General features: G+C 38.2%; 1 protein-coding gene across 1 annotated transcript in view; it reads left to right on the top strand.

Annotated features, from left to right (window-relative positions):
- The first annotated feature begins 4,451 nt into the window (after window positions 1–4,451).
- The window catches only part of LOC149207502 (uncharacterized), a 40,977-nt gene continuing 24,296 nt past the window's right edge, over window positions 4,452–21,132 (top strand). Inside the window, exons 1-3 of the mRNA XM_089393908.1 lie at window positions 4,452–4,661; window positions 4,748–4,841; window positions 5,000–5,237. Of these exons, the coding sequence (XP_089250034.1) occupies window positions 4,528–4,661; window positions 4,748–4,841; window positions 5,000–5,237 (466 nt within the window). The 5' untranslated portion in view covers window positions 4,452–4,527. The remainder of the gene's footprint in view (window positions 4,662–4,747; window positions 4,842–4,999; window positions 5,238–21,132) is intronic.

Here is a 21,132-nt window from a genome sequence, read left to right as displayed (position 1 = left end):
TACCAGTACTTGCAAATAATGGAGAAACGGATAATTGTTTGGTTGTGTGTTGTAATTAGGAATTAATTCGTGATTTTAGGGAATTAGTTCTAGCCATCCTAGTCTTATGCATCTTTATAAGGTTGTAATTGGTTGTTGTTAATTTAATGAATGTATTCAGCGGTATGGGCAACCTTAGGGACTCCTCTCCAGAGGACTGCCGATTTCATTCATCTTTTGTCTTCCTTCTTTCTAGTTTGGAGAGCAGCGAAAGAAGTACTCAAGTATCTTAAAGGTACAATTGATTTTGATCTTAAATATACTAATTCATTTAATGTTGAGCTAACAGGTTACTCAGATTAAGATTGGGCCGGTAATCTGGATGATAGAATATCTACTACAAGTTATGCATTCAGTATTGGATCTGGGATTGTTTCATAGAGCAACAAGAAGCAACCTACTGTATCTTTGTCATCTACAAAGGCAGAGTATAAAGCTTTGTGTGTAGCAACTTGTGAAGTTGTTTGGTTGAGGCGACTTCTTCAAGATGTTGGAGAAGAACAAAATAAGGCTACAGTGATCAAGTGTGACAACCAGAGCTCAATCAAGTTTACAAATAATCCAATCTTTCACGCAAAGACAAAGCATGTTGATGCCCAATTTCATTTTATTAGAGATAAGACATAGTCTAAGGAATTTTTTATTGAATATTGTAATACTTGTGACAATGTTGTTGTCATTTTCACTAAGCCCCTTGGGAAGATTAAATTTGAATTATTTAGGGAGGTGCTAGGTTTGGAAATCAATCATTTGTCCATTAAGGGGGGAACTTGAAAATGATGGAGAAACTGATAGCTATTTGGTGTTGTGTTGTAATTAGGAATTAGTTTTTGATTTCAGGGAATTAGTTCTAACCATCCTAGACCTATGGATCTTTATAAGGTTGTAATTTATTGTTGTTAATTCAATGAATGTATTCAGCACTATAGGCAACCTCAGGGACTCCTCTCCTGAGGACTACCGATTTCATTCATCTTTTGTATTCCTTTCTTTCTAGTAACAGTAGTTTTTAAGCTCCAGGTTTATGAGAACCCATGGTATTGACCTGTGGAATTCATATGGTATATACCTTATTTAAAGGACGAAATTAAACCAACCCAGATCCATCTTAACTCCGAATTTATCAAGCACCGAAAGGGATCAAATATCGTGAGATGCAGACCTCTTGAGTAAAAAGAGTTTTGATTCCTCTTGGCGCTTGGTAGATCCGAAGTTAAGATGAATCTAGGCTAGTAATATTAAATCTCTATCCCATTATGGTAGATATGTTGTAATGTAATGTTCTATTTAACATTTTGACTTGGTCAAAAATAAATAAATTAAAAACACAAAATTTATAATTATAATTAATTTATAATTAAACCAACCTAGATCCATATTAACTCTGATTTACCAAATACCGAGAAGGACCAAATCTCTGGAGATGTAAACTTAATGATATTTATTATAATAATTTGATTTTAAAGCTACAATTTTAAATGGTGTTTGAGATTTTTTTATTTTTTTTGGATAAAAGACTTCCCTTTACAATACACACACACACACACACACACATATATCGAGTTGTCTTTAGTGAGACTTTTTGGAAGCTTTTCCGGTGGGTTTTTCTGGTCTAATTTCTCTAAAATCCGGCAAGAATTTATTGAAATCACAAGCTTGATGGGTAACCCCTGCATAATCGAAGTGCCCTAGGGGTTTTTCAGGATGTTGAATCCATATATACAGTCAAAAAACCGGTTTAAATAACACAAATCAAGATTTCAAATGAAATTTTTCTGCTGGATTCCTGCACTGAAAAGTCCAAAAAGTTGCACTAAAGACAACTCGTATATATATATGACAAAATTTATATCATTGATTAGAAGATAACATTACATATATATGAGTATGATTGCTCACGTGCCACTAGGGAGACCAAACAGATAACGTAGTAATAAATCTAAGACCACGAAAAATATTCCAACATCTAGTAGCATTGCTTTAGATAATATAGTTTTCAACTATCAAGTAAACTAGATAAACGAACATGGCCAAAATTAACAATAAAGTAGGGAGCTTTGTAGAGCTTCTTAAAACACAAAATTGATACATAGTAGACCATGGTTAACTAGTAGGAGACTTGGGTGGGAGTTATAGCTTGTTCATCTTCCTCACCATTGTTGAAGTCCAAGTTGGTGAGTTTCTTAGCGAGTATTGATACCTTAGTATGTAAGTGTGTAGCTTATTGACTTGTTGCTACAAGGCATCTATACAAAGAAGTATTTCTTTTCGAGCTTAACTAAGCTTAACCAAGAGTTTACCCATCAAAGTTTTCAATTGCCAATATAAATCAACCATTTGCATGTATTGAGTTTGTTTGCATGAAATTTGAACACAAATCAAGATTTCAAATGAAATTTTTCTGCCGGATTCCTGCACTGAAAAGTCCAAAAGTTGCACTAAAGACAACTCGTGTATATATATATGACAAAATTTACATCATTGATTAGAAGATAACATTACATATATATGAGTATGATTGCTCACGTGCCACTAGGGAGACCAAACCGATAACGTAGTAATAAATCTAAGGCACGAAAAACATTCCAACATCTAGTAGCATTGCTTTAGATAATATAGTTTTCAACTATCAAGTAAACTAAATAAATGAACATGGCCAAAATTAACAATAAAGTAGGGAGCTTTGCGGAGCTTCTTAAAACACAAAATTGATACAGAGTAGACCATGGTTAACTAGTAGGAGACTTGGGTGGGAGTTATAGCTTGTTCATCTTCCTCACCATTGTTGAAGTCCAAGTTGGTGAGTTTCTTGGCGAGGATTGATACCTTAGTATGTAAGTGTGTAGCTTATTGACTTGTTGCTACAAGGCATCTATACAGAGAAGTATTTCTTTCCGAGCTTAACTAAGCTTAACCAAGAGTTTGCCCATCAAAGTTTTCAATTGCCAATATAAATCAACCATTTGCATGTATTGAGTTTGTTTGAATGAAATTTGAACACAAATCAAGATTTCAAATGAAATTTTTCTGCCGGATTCCTGCACTGAAAAGTCCAAAAAGTTGCACTAAAGACAACTTATATATATATATATATATATATATATATATGACAAAATTTATATCATTGATTAGAAGATAACATTACATATATATGAGTATGATTGCTCACGTGCCACTAGGGAGACCAAACCGATAATGTAGTAATAAATCTAAGGCACGAAAAATATTCCAACATCTAGTAGCATTGCTTTAGATATATAGTTTTCAATTATCAAGTAAACTAAATAAATGAACATGGCCAAAATTAACAATAAAGTAGGGAGCTTTGCAGAGCTTCTTAAAACACAAAATTGATACAAAGTAGACCATGGTTAGCTAGTAGGAGACTTGGGTGGGAGTTATAGCTTGTTCATCTTCCCCACCATTGTTGAAGTCCAAATTGGTGAGTTTCTTGGCGAGGATTGATACCTTAGTATGTAAGTGTGTAACTTATTGACTTGTTGCTACAAGGCACCTATACAGAGAAGTATTTATTTCCGAGCTTAACTAAGCTTAACCAAGACTTTACCCATCAAAGTTTTCAATTGCCAATATAAATGAATCATTTGCATGTATTGAGTTTGTTTGAATCAAGTGATTCCTATGTTAGGAATCCATTGTCTTATGCTTTCCACCACCTCAATGTTAGACAAGAACTTGTGCTCCACCTAACCTTCTTACTCTACCAGATCTATTTCATCCTAAGTAGATCGCCAGGTGCATTCCAATATTAATGAGGAGAGACCTTTACATTGGCTTGGGCCCTAGTGTGGGGAGGCTGCTCTTTACTATTGTCACCATGTTCAGAGGAGTTGCAACCATGATGAGGCATTATGACTACTGGTAGGAAGGAGTGGGGACGCAGAGGGGAAGAAAGACAAGGGAAAGGAGGCCCAAGGCCAACACTTCAACGAAGAATCACTCCAACAGAGCAGAGGAGTAGAGGAGCTCTCTAATAGAGTGGCGAAAAAGCACGATGAAGCTGAGAGAAAGAAAGTTAAAGAGAAACATAACCAAAAAGAAACAAGATTGATCATGTTGAAAACCAGAGAATTGAGAAAAAATGGAAGAAAAAACAGATTAAAAAACAATAAAACAAGAAAAACTAAAAAAACCCAAAGATATAACATGTACCCTACCCTAAACATGCACTCGAGAAAGAATTTGCCATCAATTCCAAATATCAAACTCATAACATACCATAATTGTTTCCTAATCTGCATCCCAAATGTCGAACTACACCCACCACTAATGATATGATGTTCTAAAGTAATGAGAATCATTATAGAGAACAGGAAAAAATGACAAGACTAGCCTTAGTGATCCTTAACAACTAAGTAACATACTCAACATTAAACTCCCGCTGCCCCAACTGACCTAAAGTCATTTGAATTTCACATATTTAAATAGCTGTTCGCCATCGGTATTGGACTTAAGTTCAAAACATTCATGTTTTCTTCCCGCCACTGGCACCGGCGCAGCAGAATGAGCATGATGAAGCCCAAACAATCTGCTGCATCATCTCCCTCAATCAGGCAGTTCGGGCAGCGATCCATTTTGTCAATTTTCGATCCCCAAGTCGTGTGAGTTGAATTCAGTTCTGTATTCTATGCGGGTCTGTTATGAGTCTCATTCAATTCATTCATCCTTACAATTTTATGAAACGCAGGGAAAAGAAAACCAGCAAAGCTTCGTCTTCTTCGGTCTCTCTGCTTGATTTTCTTGACAAAAGATTAGAAAAGAGGTCTGAAAAACCTTCTCAGGTACGATTAAATGTAAATATGTGTACGTGTATGCTTGTTTGTTTTATTCCTTATCAATCACAAAGATCGCTAAACCCTGGTATTAGATAAACTTGCAAACCCTGTATTCACTGGTATTAGATGGGGGTTCTGAGCAATTAGATTTTTGGTTTGTGTAGGGAAGCACGGACGACAAGCCTTCTAGTGCAATTGCTAGTCCTATTCCCAGGGTTTTAAGGGGAGGGAAATCTGATTTTCAGCCCAATACTAGTATCGCAAGTTCAGTATTCCAACAGTTGAAACATGTGCCCAAAGAGCTGAAGCAACTACAGGGAGACTCAAATCCACCCGCGAATCCTCCAGATGCCCCAATTAACAGAAGAAATTCACTAAAGAGGAAGAGCTTTTCATTGACAGGTATGGTGCTATTGCAAATGTTTCATTCTAGTCTCCCGTAATTTTAATTGGTGTCTATTTTCAATTGGTAGTCAAATTCAAGGCCTATCCCCGATCAACTGACTATCCTACCACTGAGCAACCTCCCCTGTCCCAGTTCCTCAAATCTAGTAACCATCTATATCTACTTTGTTCTGTTACCGTACTGAAAAGTGGACAGGCTACGGGACCATCCCGGGACCTATTCTCAGCCGACGGACTGATTTATTGTGGAGCTACACGTACCTTCATGGCAGGTACACTTAACAGTTTGATCTAAAGGTGTGGATTACTAACTCCTAACACCCCGGCTTAAGCCTCATTTTGGCTCAGGCCTTCCAGCCACTTCAAACTACTTGGTCTAGATGCCATGTTGAAAAGTAGACAGGCGAGGAATCAGACCCAAAACGTACTTTTCGCTAATGGGCTGCCTTATCATTGAGCTACATGCCCCTTCCTTATGGGCACCCTAAACAGTTTGATCTAGAGGTGTGGATTGCTAGCCCCAGGTTGCAACACCCTTCTTAAGCCACACTTTGGCCCGGGCCTTCCAGTCACATCAGCATACTTGGGTCTGATACCATGTTGAAAGTTGAGCAGGTTTATTCAAACCCAAGAATTACCTTTGGTTGACAGACTGTTTTGTCACTAAGATACATAATGATGAGCGGCTCTAATGGTTGATCAAAAGGTATGGATTCTGATTGCCACCTTCAAGCTTCTAACACTGTTCTGCATCCTCCCCTTCAAGCACTCTTTGTCAGGCTTTCTAGCCACTTTGACCTACTTGGCTTTGATACCGTGTTGAAAACTGAACATGCTAGGAGCCAAACCCACGATTTACCCTTGACTGAACATTGAGCTACATGCTCCTTTATGATGGGTACCCGTAACTTTTCGAATCTTCGACCGAAAGGTATGTGTTGCTACCTCCAACAATAATCTTGGAACCATCCTACAAATCTAAGTGGTCAAGAATGCATGATGCCCAAATCAAGTGTCAATGTAAACTGCCTGCCGAAGGAAAATCAAAGAAAGCCATTCAAAAGGAATTTGTACTATCTTTCACCCCCTTATCAACCTGTTGCCAAATGTCTTTCATTATTTATACCTTCATAGTAGAGAACACTTATTTTTATCGGCAAATATTCTGAGCCTCATATGGTGTATCACGATCATTGAATCTATGAAAGACTTGCTGTTTTGCATTGAATGAAGTTGTTTTGGTAATTGATATGCTTACTGCAATTGTGACAATAGGCCTTCCACAGGTAGAGTGAGTCCACAAAGTCTTTTGTGTTGTTATGCTTCTAGCAATGAGTTAAATTGGAGTTCTTCTATCATGTGAGGCTAAGCGTTTTATTATATTTTCAGGAAAAGATAAATTCACTAAATAGAAAAAATCAAGGCTTTACTGAGAAAAAGTGGATGACACTAGGAATCACCTCCCACATAGTGATCTCAGACCATGAAAATATAATGCCCTACTTGACACATCCCTCCGGATAGTCCAAATGGTATGAGCCAACTTGGGGATTCTCCCTTCGCTGGATTGGATCTGGGTGTTTTCTTACCAGAAATATTTTATACCAATGTGTCGGAAATAGTCACAGTATGGCAACTTATTCATAGTCCTTCACGTGGATATTTTGTTTTAGCTGTTTGGCATTTGAAAAATAGGGTTGCCAGGATTTAAGGGTTCAGGTTGGGGTCAATTATTCCAGAATCCAGGTTTGCACGTTTTAGTGCAGGGACAAAACAGACATAAAAATTAACATTCTAAAATGCCAAAACCTTTTGCCAGTGCAGAGTTTGCAGTCAGAGAACAAGTGTTCTCACTTTGATTTAGACAATGCTATAGATCCTAAGATGTAATTTGCTTAGATGTATGGAGTGAGTGTTTACTATCCTTGATGTCAAGTTCATTATGGAACTGTTAGGCCTTTTGAACTCTCTGGCCTCCTTTAAATAATACTGGGTATTTGATTTAATCGGGAGAATTACAAAATACAATTTTGGATGGTCCAATTCCCAAGATGCTGAATGCAAGTTTAAAGCTCAACTGTGCCAACAAAATTAATGCTTGCTATTCTATCTGAACTGTGTAAACAAAATAAAATTAATGATTGCTAGGCTATCTGGTGGATATTGCTTTTTCCAAGTCAAATTCATGGCTAGAAAGTTTCAGATGAATTGGGCCCATCTTAAGTTTGGAATTTTTGCATCACCCCAGAGCTAAACGTTCCTAACAGTTTGCCTGACAGTTTTTTCATTGCATCAATCCCATAAATGATAACAATGAAATTATCAACCGGCAGAAGCGTGCATCTTGACTTATGAGTATGCTAGGCATATAGAGAAAACTTGGGTTTGGAACAATGTTCCACAAAGTTTTCCTGAGAACGGGGAGATGTACATGGGATGTGTAGAAGCAATTCTAAATTTTGGAGAAATTCAGGGTGGATGTATGTCAGGGTTCTATTTAAAAAAAATATAAAAATAAAAATAATAGTGGTAAAATCTCAATAATGACATTTCATCCCATGCAAATTCATAATTGTACAATGTATTTTAAGCAGTAAATAGTCAAATAGTATTAAACCTAAGCAATCGGATTCATCCTCTCCCCTTGTGTCCCGAATCCCACGTGCTGGACATGATTCTCAAGGGACACATGTCTGATTTGTGGCTCGAGCGTGTAGAAAAATTACGATATGCACCCTTAACCCAATTTACAAGTTTGCATGTGTTTGCTTAGGCCCAACCCACATGTTTTGTCATGTTCATATAAATTTCAGTATGCATTCATTGCAAACATTAAAGAGTACCTCTACTATTTTTCACTTTCCTATCAACTGAAATTTAACACATAATTTTTGACAAACATTCACACATATGAGACACTTATTTTTGGTCAAGTTGATCCCGGAGAAACCCCACAGCCTCTTGGGAAAAACTGGTCTTCAAAGGAGGATTTTATTGCTTAAGAAAATTTAAATAAGTACATAAAACACAGTACTTATCTCCCTTTTTGCTGTAGCATTAATTGCACTCATTTTGGAAATTTGCGCCCACTGAAATTTCAGATTTCCACAAAATTTACATGCCCAGAAATTTAGCAAATTATCTTTGCCCAGCTCCTCAAAATTGTGCCTAGAAATTCCCTTGAAAATAATGCTGAAGTCTACCTCATTTTTTGTGCAAAAGGCTGACTGTACCTCCTCGAAATTCGTGCCCGACAGTAGTTGGAAACCTCCTCGATTTCCGCACCGTGTGTAGTAGACTTTTTGAAAGTATGTCTTGAATTTTGGGCCTGAATTGAGCTACTTTGAAATTTGTGCTCAAAACCTCCTCGAAAATTGGGCACAACCTGTTTTTTGTGCTTATGTCCCTCGAAATTTGTGCCGCATCTTCCTAGAAATGCGTGCAGCTGTTTGTATAGTCTCCTCCTTGGAGTTTGAGCCCCTTCTTCCCAGTTGTAAATTCTCCTCCTCCTTGAAGCTTCCTCTTCTCCTCGTGCTCTCTCAAGTGTGAAGTGAAGAATGAGATCCTTTTTCTCTCTTTTGTCTCATTGGAAAAGATTGAATCCCTAAACTTAGAATCCAATGGTTGAGATTTAAATTCTAAATCTCAAGATGTGTGGTTGAGATCAATTCTCTCAAATGACCCCCCTCACACATTGGCCCCATAACTTAAAAGTCTCATAGTGCTTTTTTTTCAAGTTGTGTACATTTTTCTATTTTTTCTATAAAAAGATTTTTCAACTCACTTTAATATTAGAAAAGTGCACTATGTACTTTACACATAAAGTCACTTTATAGAGTACAAGTGACTTTAATATTAGAAAAAATACATGGTACACCACTTCTAAGTATTTTTTCCACCCACAACATTAATATAACTCATAAATGTCATCAAGACAAAAGTAATTAATGTGTTCACTAAGCTAAAAGGGATAAATGCCTAGTAACACCTCTCCTTGGTACTATTTCCAACACTCTCTTACTGAGGAAGGTGTTGCTCACCACTCCTATCTTGTCTCTGAAGAAAACATGCTTGCTTCTTGGCAAAGACTTGGTGAGAATATCCACTGCTTGCTTATCAGTGGATATAGGCTCAAGCTTCACTACTCCTCGCTGAACCTAGTCTCTGATGAAGTAGTATCTGATCTATATATGCTTTGGTCGATCGTGAAATACTGGATTCTCAGCAACTCTGATTATCACAATAAATCGTAGTTGGTCTCAACATTTGACCAAATAAACCATGAAGCATCTTGTGAAGCCATAATGCCTTACACCTTCCCTGATTAGCTGCCATATACTCTGCCTTTGCGCTGCTCAATGCCATTGACTTCTGTTTCTTGCTAAACCATGACACCACTGTCGAGCCCAATGAGAAACAACATTTAAAAGTATTATTCTGGTCATTGACACTACCAACCCAATCTGAGTCTGTGCAACCAATCAATCTGACTTCATCACATCTGACATAGTCCAAACCATGATCCACACCTTGTAAGTACCTCAACACATGTTTTGTAGCCATCCAATGTACTCTCTTGGGCTCCATCATAAACTAACTCAATGTGTTGACTGTAAAACAAATATTTGGTCTAGTGTTGACCAAATACATCAATGAACCGATCAGTTGACGATACAAAGTGGGATCCACTAACTCGGAATTAACATCATGCAACATCTTCCAGTTGGTGATCATAGAGTAGCCATAGGCCTATAACCATCCATAAGGAATCTCCTCAAGATATCTCTTGCATGCTTGCCTTGGCCCACAAAGATTTGCCCATCCTCTTGCCAATTCTCCAACCCCAGAAAGTAATGCGTCAACCCCATATCAGTCATATCAAACTCTGAAGCAAGATCTCTCTTGCAGTGCTGGATGAGACTATCCCCCCTGTAATAAACAAGTCATCCACATATAGTACCAAAATGAGTGGATCATCACCTACCAGGATAAAGTATAGGTTCATATTTGCATCACTCTTCTGGAAACCCATTTACTGCAAGTAGGTATCTATCTTTTCATACCATGCCCTTGGTGTTTGTTTCAGTGCATACAAGGCTTTCTTCAACCTACACACATGAGACTCCCTCCCATGCAACTCAAAGCCCTCAAGCTGCTTAATGTACACCTCTTGTATAACAACATTGAAAAAGGCAGTCTTCACATCCATCTGGTGAATCCTCCATCCCATCTCAATTGCTCTAGATATCACTGCACTAATGGAAGTATAACGAGCAATTGGTGCAAAGGTCTTCTCATAGTCAACTCCCTCTACCTGTGAGAACCCCACGCCACAAACCGAGCTTTGAACTTCTGCACGCTGCCATCTGCAACATGTTTGATCTTGTAGAGCCACTTGTAAGTCACAACTGACTTCCCATCAAGATGTGGCACTACCTCCTAGACATCATTCTTCATGATATAGGCATACTCCTCCACCATGGCATCCCTCTAGATGTGTTGTCTAGCGGCGTCCTCAAAACTAGTTGGCTCTGTCTCCACAACATCTGCAACAAAGCCACCCAACCTCTCTGGTGGTTTGCTCTCCCTCAATGACCACTTGGGTCTCCCCACTGCCTCTTGAGCCTCCTTCAGGGTCTCTTGAAGTGTTAATTTTTCATAGGGCTATATTGTTCTTTGCATTTCTTCATTAATACATTAAGTTCACCCCATAACATCATAACATTATTTAGATTTACTTCATTATTCATCAGCATATGCAACTATGTAGAAATAATAATAACATCATCATCAATGTAGTGAAACATAAAGGAACAAGAGAAGAAAAGCATGCACACATAGAGACACTAGGATTGGTCGGGGACTAGGGAAAAACCCACTATGGGGAAAACCCTTGCAAATCTTCTTCTAGTATATTGTCATCGAATGATTCAACAAAAAGAAGAGTACAATGATCCATATCTTCACAACTAGAATATCCATGAAATGCATCTAAACATCAAAACTCTGATTCAGATAACTCTAATGTATAGTCACTCCATGTAGCCTACTGTCGAACACTTTTGTCACTGAGCAAAATCTTTGGAATACAGAAATCTCATCACATGGTTGCTCTTTGTGAACTGCATGATAGCAACTATGGCAGCTCGGTCGCTCCCATACCATTTTGTGCTAGTGAATGGGGTCCAAACTGACCCAGACTCTCGGTTTCTCTCATGAAGACTCTGTGCCAGCGTCCAAGGGTCCATGGTCGCTCTCATGACCACTGTGTGCCAGCGTCCAGGGACCCAAATGCTCAGTTCTGTGCCAACGACCAGGAATGAAAAAACCCTAGTTCAGTGCGAGCTTCATCCTGAAGTTTCGGACCCTTGAGTGAGCTTCCTTTGTCAGACTTTTGCGAGCCAAGGAAAAATAGAAGAGGAGAAGAGAACTTGATCAATGTGTCCAAATGAGCTTGAGGTCTCTTTTATTTATAGGCTTCCATGAGGGTCCACTTGACCTGTCCATTGGTACATGTGCATAGGGCTGACCTGATCTAGAATATATGTATGAATAAAATAATTCATAACTCAACTTCCGCTTGTCCAAATGAGGTGATCTTTAGGTCGATTTTGGTCCTCTCGGAAAGAGGAATCTGATGCCATCATCATCTCCATCAAATGAGTAGTCCAAAGTGGAATTTGAATGCAATTGCATATTTTTAACACTCCCTCTCAACTAGGGAGAATTCCACTTGCCAATATCGGACCATCGATCAACATGACATAAATCCCATCTCAAGTATCTCATCATCTCGGATCATCAATGTACGATTGTTCCTGCTCATATGTTGAATATTCTCGATTTTAGAAGAAGAAGAATTTGCCACTAGAGGGGAGCTTAAGCTACCACCCTCTATTCATCGGGCTACAACCCATAATTTCTGTCAACGGGCTACTACTTGGAATATTTGTCAGCAGACTACTACTTGGAAATGTGTCATCAGGCTACTACCTGGAAATGTCATCGGGCTACTACCCGAAAATATGTTATCAGGCTACTACCTGGAAATGTCATCGGGCTACTTCCTAGAAATATGTCATCAGGCTACTACCTGGAAATGTCATCGGGCTACTTCCTAGAAATATGTCATCAGGCTACTACCTGGAAATGTCATCGGGCTACTACCCGGAAATACCATCGGGCTACTACCCGAAAATACTGGCGGGGAGTCAGATCTACGATCTGCATCAACATCGGAGAGCATATCATCAGGGAGCATATCTCAACTTGGAACCACATCGGGGAGCTACTACTCAACCCGAAACCTCATGGGGGAGCTACTACTACGAACCTATATCAAGCAATATGTGATATATGGGAGCTACTACACAACCCATCCTATTGTCCATTTATCTTCCCATCAATGACCTTGAATAGTCAAGTGGTAGAACACCTACATCATAATCCTATCTTGGGCAAGATACCCGACTTACCAAAGGTAAGTATCTCACATCCCAAAGCCTCCTCAATTGTTGGCCAGACAGAGAGGGGTAATCCCAACAAGTCCTGCTTGTGGGTATGATGCCAATTGGGGTATACTCTGCAAAAACCAAGATAGGGTGAGCTACTACTCCAACCTTATGGGTAACAGATAGGGGTAACTCCCTATTGTCTAGAGTTCCCTCAACCCCAAGAGCCTTCTATCTCAATTCCATACCTTGGGAGCTCAAACAGGGGGGAAGAGTATGGATTGGTGTCCTTGATCAACGCTGCTCTCATCATACTCATATCATTGTACTTGTATCAAGTAATTATCATCTATTAGTAGCAACTGTCACCTGTTTATACATGACATTAAATTAAGTATCATGTTAGAGCATAATTAATCATATAAATCACAAAAAGATTACCATAATCATCCTCCCTCTCAAGGTGGTGCCAACCACAAGCCTAAGCTTGTCTCGCACAACTGCACTATCTCAATATATGCGAGTATCGCAATCCCAACTATATATATATATATATATATATATATATGGGATTCTCTGCCAATTGGATCCCACTCTTTATTATCGCAATGTATCTATGTCATATCCAGATCATGCTCATACAACTCTCTAAGGAGCTTCTTCAACCTGCTCATAGCTAGTCATGCTAGCAACATCATACTCAACCTTGGTTGTGTCATGGTCCTCTCATCATGGCAGATATCATACTAAGGCAACACTCATATGTGCTCATCAATAATCAACATCAACATATCCATACAATCATATATCATAGGAAGAATATCTCAGACCAAGAATAGATCATATCATGCAAACATCTTGAAGGATTCTTGGAGGCAATGTGTATGAAGCGGCTCAATCATGAACTTATTCAGGTTCTATGCACATCATACAGATGGATGTTCAAAACAAAATATCAATGCTTCAATCAACTGTCAGATGCCATGTCAAGTTCAAAAACATTTCCAAGGATTTGCATTTCCAATTTTCAATGCTTCTTCAATAGCTTCACAATATAGATTATCTTTTCCCAACTTTAGAAATCGATTCATCATGTCATGATACATTATTACGAGCTTCAGAAGCCATCTCCCTCTTACTTATATCATTAGAGGTTTTTTACCTGACAATAGTAGATCGTCAGTATATAAAAACCAAAATCAAAATCAAAGTCATACCTTGGAACACTTTTGAGGTAAAGGCTTGAATCAACACATCATCTGGCTTCATCAGATAACTGTCAATGCAAACATATATGGATCGGGGGAGCTTGCTTCATGCAATGCTCACTGCAACCATAACACTTTACCAAACCATCAGCCTTTCATAAATCCTTATTGTGCAATCAAATCAGCTAATCAAAGTTTAGAAACCAGATCAATACTAATATCAAAAGTCATCAATATCTCAGAGTCAATTCTTTGAACCAGATGACAAGTAGGGCTTTCATCAAGTCATGACATCATCTATTATCATGCCAACAGGTTGTCATCAACCACACAATATCAATCAAGTCATTCCCATAATATAAGTCATTGGAAGTCACTATGCTCATATATCATTGTCATCAAGGAAAATCATTAGTCGTCAAGTCAAAACATCATGTCAATATCCAAGTTTGCTATCATAAAACATATCTCAATCATTGAGTTAGAGATCTAGGTCATCATCAGACATCATACAATTCATATATATCAATCAGCCAAATCATCTCAAACTTTTGTAGCACAAACTTCAAACATAATGACATATCTATATGTATATCATGGTCACTTGTAAACATTCAAACTTCCTTGTTTTCAAATCTTTCGTATATTTGCTACTTATATGTGGAACTGACATCCTCTAGGTGAACATCTTGATTCAGAGTTCATATAGCTTCAAAAATCTTCAAATAATGGTCAACAGAAGTCAAACCTTTGGTTGCTCTCATCAATTTAGCATGGGAGCGACTTTGGTTGCTTAGACGCTGCCTGGGCCTTAGCATGCGTGCGTCCAGGGATGAGTATTCCCAGTTCTATGCCTGCATTCAAAGCAAAAACCCTAATCTCTGTACAAGCTTCAGATTTGAGATCTTGCTACAGATCAATAATGTAAGATGCACATAAATCATATTCCAATAGTATCGAATGGAAATAGTAATATGAGTAAGAATCTTGAGAAGAGATTCTCCCTGTAACTGGGAATCTACTTCATTCGACTTCTTTCATGTCATCAACATGTCTTTACTAGTCATGCAACAACAGATTTGTTAGATCATAAAATCAAACATATACCCATCATGGTCATAACATGCTCACGTAAGCTACTATGTCATATCATGACATCAGTCTTTCATCAAAGGTTAGATTCACATGATAGGAACAACGAACAGGTGTGACAACATACTTCAAAGATCATGAACACAATATCACTTCTATCAAGTCAATCCATCAGGTTTAGGGCATTCAGTTTTACCATATGCCATAATTACTATCAAAGACATGACCACGGTTAATAAGAGATCTAGAGTATCAATCTCATAGTTCTATTCATCAAGGTTACCATAGGACCAAGTCAGGTCATTCAATAAAACTTTATCAAAACAACACGAGTGTCAACATACTTTCATCATACTTATCACAAGCATTATCAATATCAATGAGGTAACCTTCTATAAGAGATTCATCATGTCAAGAGTATCATTTACTAGAGTTAAGGTACTAGCCTTCTTCACAGAATCAGGATCTCCAAGAACAATAGATGTTAGCCAAACATCAAGTTATGCCACTATATCCAAGATCAGCAATAAGTAGCCTCATAGAATCAAGAAGATCAACATGATCAAAATATTCAATACCAGGTGCATCATTTCATCATAAGAAACATAAATCCAAATCTCTTTCATATGCAAGCATGAACCATTTGCAAAGGAGACATTCTCAACATACCATAAGGCTTACCTAGTCATCCAATGTTATAGCTGAAACATAACATTGAAACAATATACCTTTCATACTTTGTAGTGTTCAAATACCTGTGCACCTTCTCATAGGCAGCTTGTAGTGCTTGTCACCTTTTCATCAAGTGCCTTTTTACCTCTTTCCAAATCTAGATTTTCTTTCCTGCATCTCAAATGATCCTCAAGAGGGATCTACTTATCACATCTCATCAAAGAGGTTAGATACATCCATATACTCAAATACATATGCAAGAAGTATAAGCAATGATAAAAAAAATAATCAGATCCATAAGTCTAAACAAGTGTAAAGACACAAAGAAACATCATAAGTCAAGGAGTACTTATTTTCAACGAGAGGTGATCCTCTCCCTCTTGAACCAACCTTCAAGAGTCATCACTATCCATAGTCCACATAAGAATGTTGCCTCCAATCAACTTTATCAACATCTAGGTCATCAGGGCTTCAGAAATCTGTCCCAAGTGCTTGAGCATTTTCACATAGACCATGCTAGAGTTTCATACAACAAATCTCAAGACGTTGCCATAAACCAGGGTTTCTCTCAGACCCTAACCATCAAATCCTTATGCACTAACTACCAAGGGTTTCTTTCATATCCTAGGATTCTTTTAGGTCTCCACCATCCTCTTCTTGCTTCCATCCAAAGTGTCTCCATGGGGGTGATCTCCATGGCTTTTCTTCAGCCCAACTCTGATACCATGTTAATTTTTCGTAGGGCTATATTGTTTTTTACTTTGATAATTGCATTTCTTCATTAATACATTAAGTTCACCCCATAGCATCATAACATTATTCAAATTTACTTTGTTATTCATCAACATATGCAACTATGTAGAAATAACAATAACATCATCGTCAATACAATGGAACTTAAAGGAATAAGAGAAGGAAAGCATGCACACATAGAGACACCAGGATTGGTCGGAGACCAAGGCAAAACCCACTATGGGGAAAACTCTTGCAAATCTTCTTCTAATAGATTGTCATAGGATGATTCAGCAAAAAAAAGAGTACAATGATCCATATCTTCACAACAACTAGAATATCCATGAAATGCATCTAAACATCAAAACTCTGATTCGGATAACTGTAATGTACTGTCATTGCTTGTAGCTTGCTGCCGAACACTTCTGTCATTGAGCGAAATCTTCGGAATATTGGAATATCATCTTGGAGTCTTGGTTGTAGGGAGGAGCTATGCAAGTGACTATGACAAACATGGTCGCTCTCTATGAACTGCACGATAGCGACTATGGCAACTCAATCGCTCCCATACCATTCTGTGTGAGCGATCGGGGACCAAACTGACCCAGACTCTCGATCATTCTCATGAAGACTTTGTGCTAGCATCCATGGTTGCTCGCATGACCACTGTGTGCTAGCGTCAAGGGACCCAAATGCTCAGTTCTGTGCCAACGACTAGGAATCATAAAACCCTGGTTCTGTGCGAGCTTCATCCTGAAGTTTCTGTCAGGCCAGGCGGTAACTCCTCAAATCAAATTGTTTATTCATTAAGATTACTCATGGTTATATACAGGAGGGAGAGACTCTTGGGCTTCACCTCCTGATGTCTCTTCATTTTCCATTATTTACTATTTACATTATTTACAAATGTTCACCCAATCCCAATTATTAGGTGTCAACATTCCCCCCTTAATCTAAAGGGATGTTGGTGAGTCCAAGCATTGTTTTGAATCTTTTGAACTTTTCTCTTCCAAGCGCTTTAGTGAAGATGTCTGCAATCTGCTCATTAGTGGAACAATGGCGTAGATGGATTCTCTTGGCCTCAACATGATGTTGAATCAGATGGTATTTTGTATTGATGTGATTCGTTCGATCATGGAACTTTGGGTTCTTGGCCAACTTTATTACAAAGGCCTTGTCAATCATGAGTGGAGTTGAATGTACTTGTTTCACCTGCAAATCTTCCAGAATTTTCCCGAGCCACACAATTTCTTTTGTTGCCTCAGTTGCTGCCACATATTTTGCCTCTATTGTGGAATCTGCTGGAAATGATTGTTTGCGTGATCTCTAGGAGATAGCTCTTGATCCAAGGCTCATAGCATAACTTGAAGTAGATACCCATGTTTTTTTGTATCCATTGAAGTCTGAATTAGAGTATCGAATCAAGTTGAAGTCGCCCACCTGTGTATACTTGAGTCCAAAGTCTTGGGTTCCCTTCAAGTACTTTAGAACTCTTTTTGCAACAGACCAATGCCCCTCACAAGGCTTTTGCATAAACCTGGAAAGGATTCCAACAACAAACGAAATGTCTGGTTTGGTAGTAGTCAGGTAATTGAGACTTCCTACAAGATGTCTACACTTTGTTGCATCCTTAGATTCTTTTCCTTCAATGGATGTGAGCTTTAAGTTTTGTTCCATTGGAGCAGTCAGAGGATTGCACTCAGCCATGCCAAAATTGTTCAACACATCTCCAATGTACTTCTTTTGAGAGAGGAATATAGACTTCAGATGTTGAGTTACTTCAATACCAAGATAGTAGTGAACATAGCTCAAGTCAGTCATTTCAAAACCTTTCCTCAATTCCTTCTTTATGGATGCAATGTAGCTCTCATTGTTCTTTGTCATCAAAAGATCATCTACATATACCACAAGATATACAACTGTTTTGCCAACTTTCTTGACAAACATAGTTGCATCATCAAGATCATAATGTTTGAAGTTGAATTTCAGAAGATGCTCAGTTAACTTTTCATACCAAGCTCACGGTGCTTGCTTGAGGCCATACAAGGATTTCATAAGTTTGCATACTTTATGTTCATGTCCCTTCACAACAAATCCTTTTGGCTGGGACATAAAAACATTTTTTTTCTTCAGATCTCCATTCAAGAAAGCAGTTTTTACGTCCATTTGATGGGCTTTCCAATCGTTCTGAGCTGCCAAGGCAAAGAGTGTTCGGATGGTAGCCCATTTTGCTGTGGGGGCAAAAGTCTCCTCATAATCGACCCCTTCCTTTTGTGCAAAACCTTTTGCCACAAGCTTGGCTTTGTGCTTGTCAAGTGAGCCATCAACTTTGTACTTGTTCTTGTAGATCCACTTGCAACCAATTGGTTTGGTTCCCAATGGAGGATCAACCAGCTTCCAAGTGCCATTCTTTATCAAGGCATTATATTCCTTTTGCATCGCTTCTTTCCATTCATCATGAGAAGCGACTTCTTTGAAGGAAGTTGGTTCGAAATCTATAGACAAATTCAGTTCACAATCATAAGAAACATCCATATCAATAGGTGAATCAGAATCATCTACGTCACCTCCATTTTTCCTGGTTGAATTTCTTGTTCTGTCTTTCCAACCTCATCAGGATGAATACTTTCAAGTGTCTTTATCAGCCATTTTGGGGGACCTTGTTGAGATGGTCTAGGCTACTCAGTTGACTGAGTTGGGACTGAATCAAGATTGAGTCTCCCAATTTTGTCAATCACATCACTCAACATATCATTAGTGGCTTGAGCTTCATGTGGGGGAGAGAGTGCTTCAGAAGAAGATTCCACAGATTGATCCAATATAGGAATCCCCCCTTCAAGTTGTGGAATCTGATTATCAAATTCCTGAAACGATTTTGCATGTTCGAATCTATCCAAGTGATCAAGTTTCCGTTCGACAACATTGTCAGCTTTGGAAGATTCATGAAAGGTTACATCTCTAGATACAACAAACTTCTTATTAACTTCATCATAAAGATGGTATGCTTTGGAGGTATTTGAATACCCCAAGAAGATACACTTACGACTCCTTGCACCAAGTTTGTTTCTTTGTACCTTTGGTATCAAGGCATAACAGGTGGAACCAAAGACCCTGAGATGCTTTATCGAAGGAATGTGGCCATACCACATTTCATAAGGAGTCTTGTTTCTAATAGCATTAGATGAACATCTATTCTTTACATATACAACACATATAACTGCATCAACCCAAAACATCAATTTTACATTCTTAAAATACATCATGGAATGTACCATATTTAAGATTGTCCTATTCCTTCTTTCAGCTACTTCGTTCTGTTAGGGATTATAAGGCACAATTGTTTGATTTTTGATCCCATGCTGGCGAAGATAGTTTTCAAGTTCATTTCAAGTGTATTCTTTTCCATTATCAATGCGAATAGAGCCAATATGAGATTGTAGTTTTCAATAAATCAACTCAACACATTCTAGTGTAGTCATCAATAAATGTCATCATATATTAATTTCCATTTGCAGAAGGAACAAGCATTGGACTGCATAAATCTGATGAATGAGTTCAAGTTTTCTATGTGCTCTGGAATGTGAATCATGAAAACACTGTTTGCTATGCTTTCCTAGAATACAAGCATCACATTGCTTAAGTTTCCTAGGAATTGTAGGCAAACCAGTAACATCATTTTTCTTCAACAAACGAAGACTGTCATAGTTCAAGTGTCCAAATCTAGCATGCCATAAAAGACTTGATGGAAATGTACCTTCATCATAATGAGAACTGTATGAGAATTTTTGTACACGAGCAAAGGTACCTTGCAGTTTCAGAAGTCTTTCTTCTTCTATCCCCGTCATGACAAGTAAGTGATTTGATGCTTTTCTTATCTCAACCTTGCCATCAAACATATGAATGGAGTGTCTTTGCTGGCAGATGTGGACCAAGGACAACAAGTTTCTTCTCAGCTGTGTGAGATATAAAACATTGTGCAGAAGAAAGTCTGGAAGACCAGACAATTTGAGCTTGATTGTGCCAAGCCCTGATGGCTTGAGTTTTGATTTGTCTGCAAAGTATACTGCTCCATCAACATTTTTAGTAAATTCTTCAAAAATATCTCTTGTAAAAGTCATGTGGCAAGTTGCTTTTGAATCAAGCAACTAATAATTTTTCCAAGAAGCAAGTGAAGCATTAAACAAGTTTTCATTTACTCCAGTATTACAATGTGCCACAACATAGTGAGCGGATTCAGGTGCTTTACCTTTCTATTTGTCATTGGTTTTACCTTTGGCTTGATTTCTTTTCTGCTCAATTTTGTCCCAAGGCAACTTGCATGTGGATGCATCATGTGATCCATCTCTATTGCAATGTATGTAATGAAGATCGGATTTTTCTCCTTGAGAGTGTTTGACCCACCTGCCTCTGAAATTTCTTCTTCCTCTTCCTCTTTGACCACCTCTTCCTCTGGAAGAATCTTGAGCATGATTCTTCTCTCTGTGTGCAAGACACACAACTTCTTCAGAAGACCGAGGAACTATTTTCTTCCCAAAAGCTTTCTCTCTCTCAACAAATTTCTTCATAAGGGAGTCAAAGGTATTCTCTTTGAGGTTTCCATTTGCTTGCAACGACTCAAGATAATTTGAATAAGTGGGATAAAGTGCCTTGACAAAAGCTATCAGAGGAATGTCTAGTTCAACATTAGAGACTTTGATATCATGCATAATAGATCTTACTTCTGATGCTACAACGAGA

The sequence above is a fragment of the Pinus tabuliformis genome, chromosome 1_2, assembly GCF_031772625.1.
Source record: "Pinus tabuliformis cultivar Carrire ecotype Pingquan chromosome 1_2, CPIR1, whole genome shotgun sequence".
Taxonomy (NCBI): Eukaryota; Viridiplantae; Streptophyta; class Pinopsida; order Pinales; family Pinaceae; genus Pinus; species Pinus tabuliformis.
Note: the sequence above shows the minus strand (reverse complement) of the source record. Positions and strands in the feature narration are given on the sequence as shown.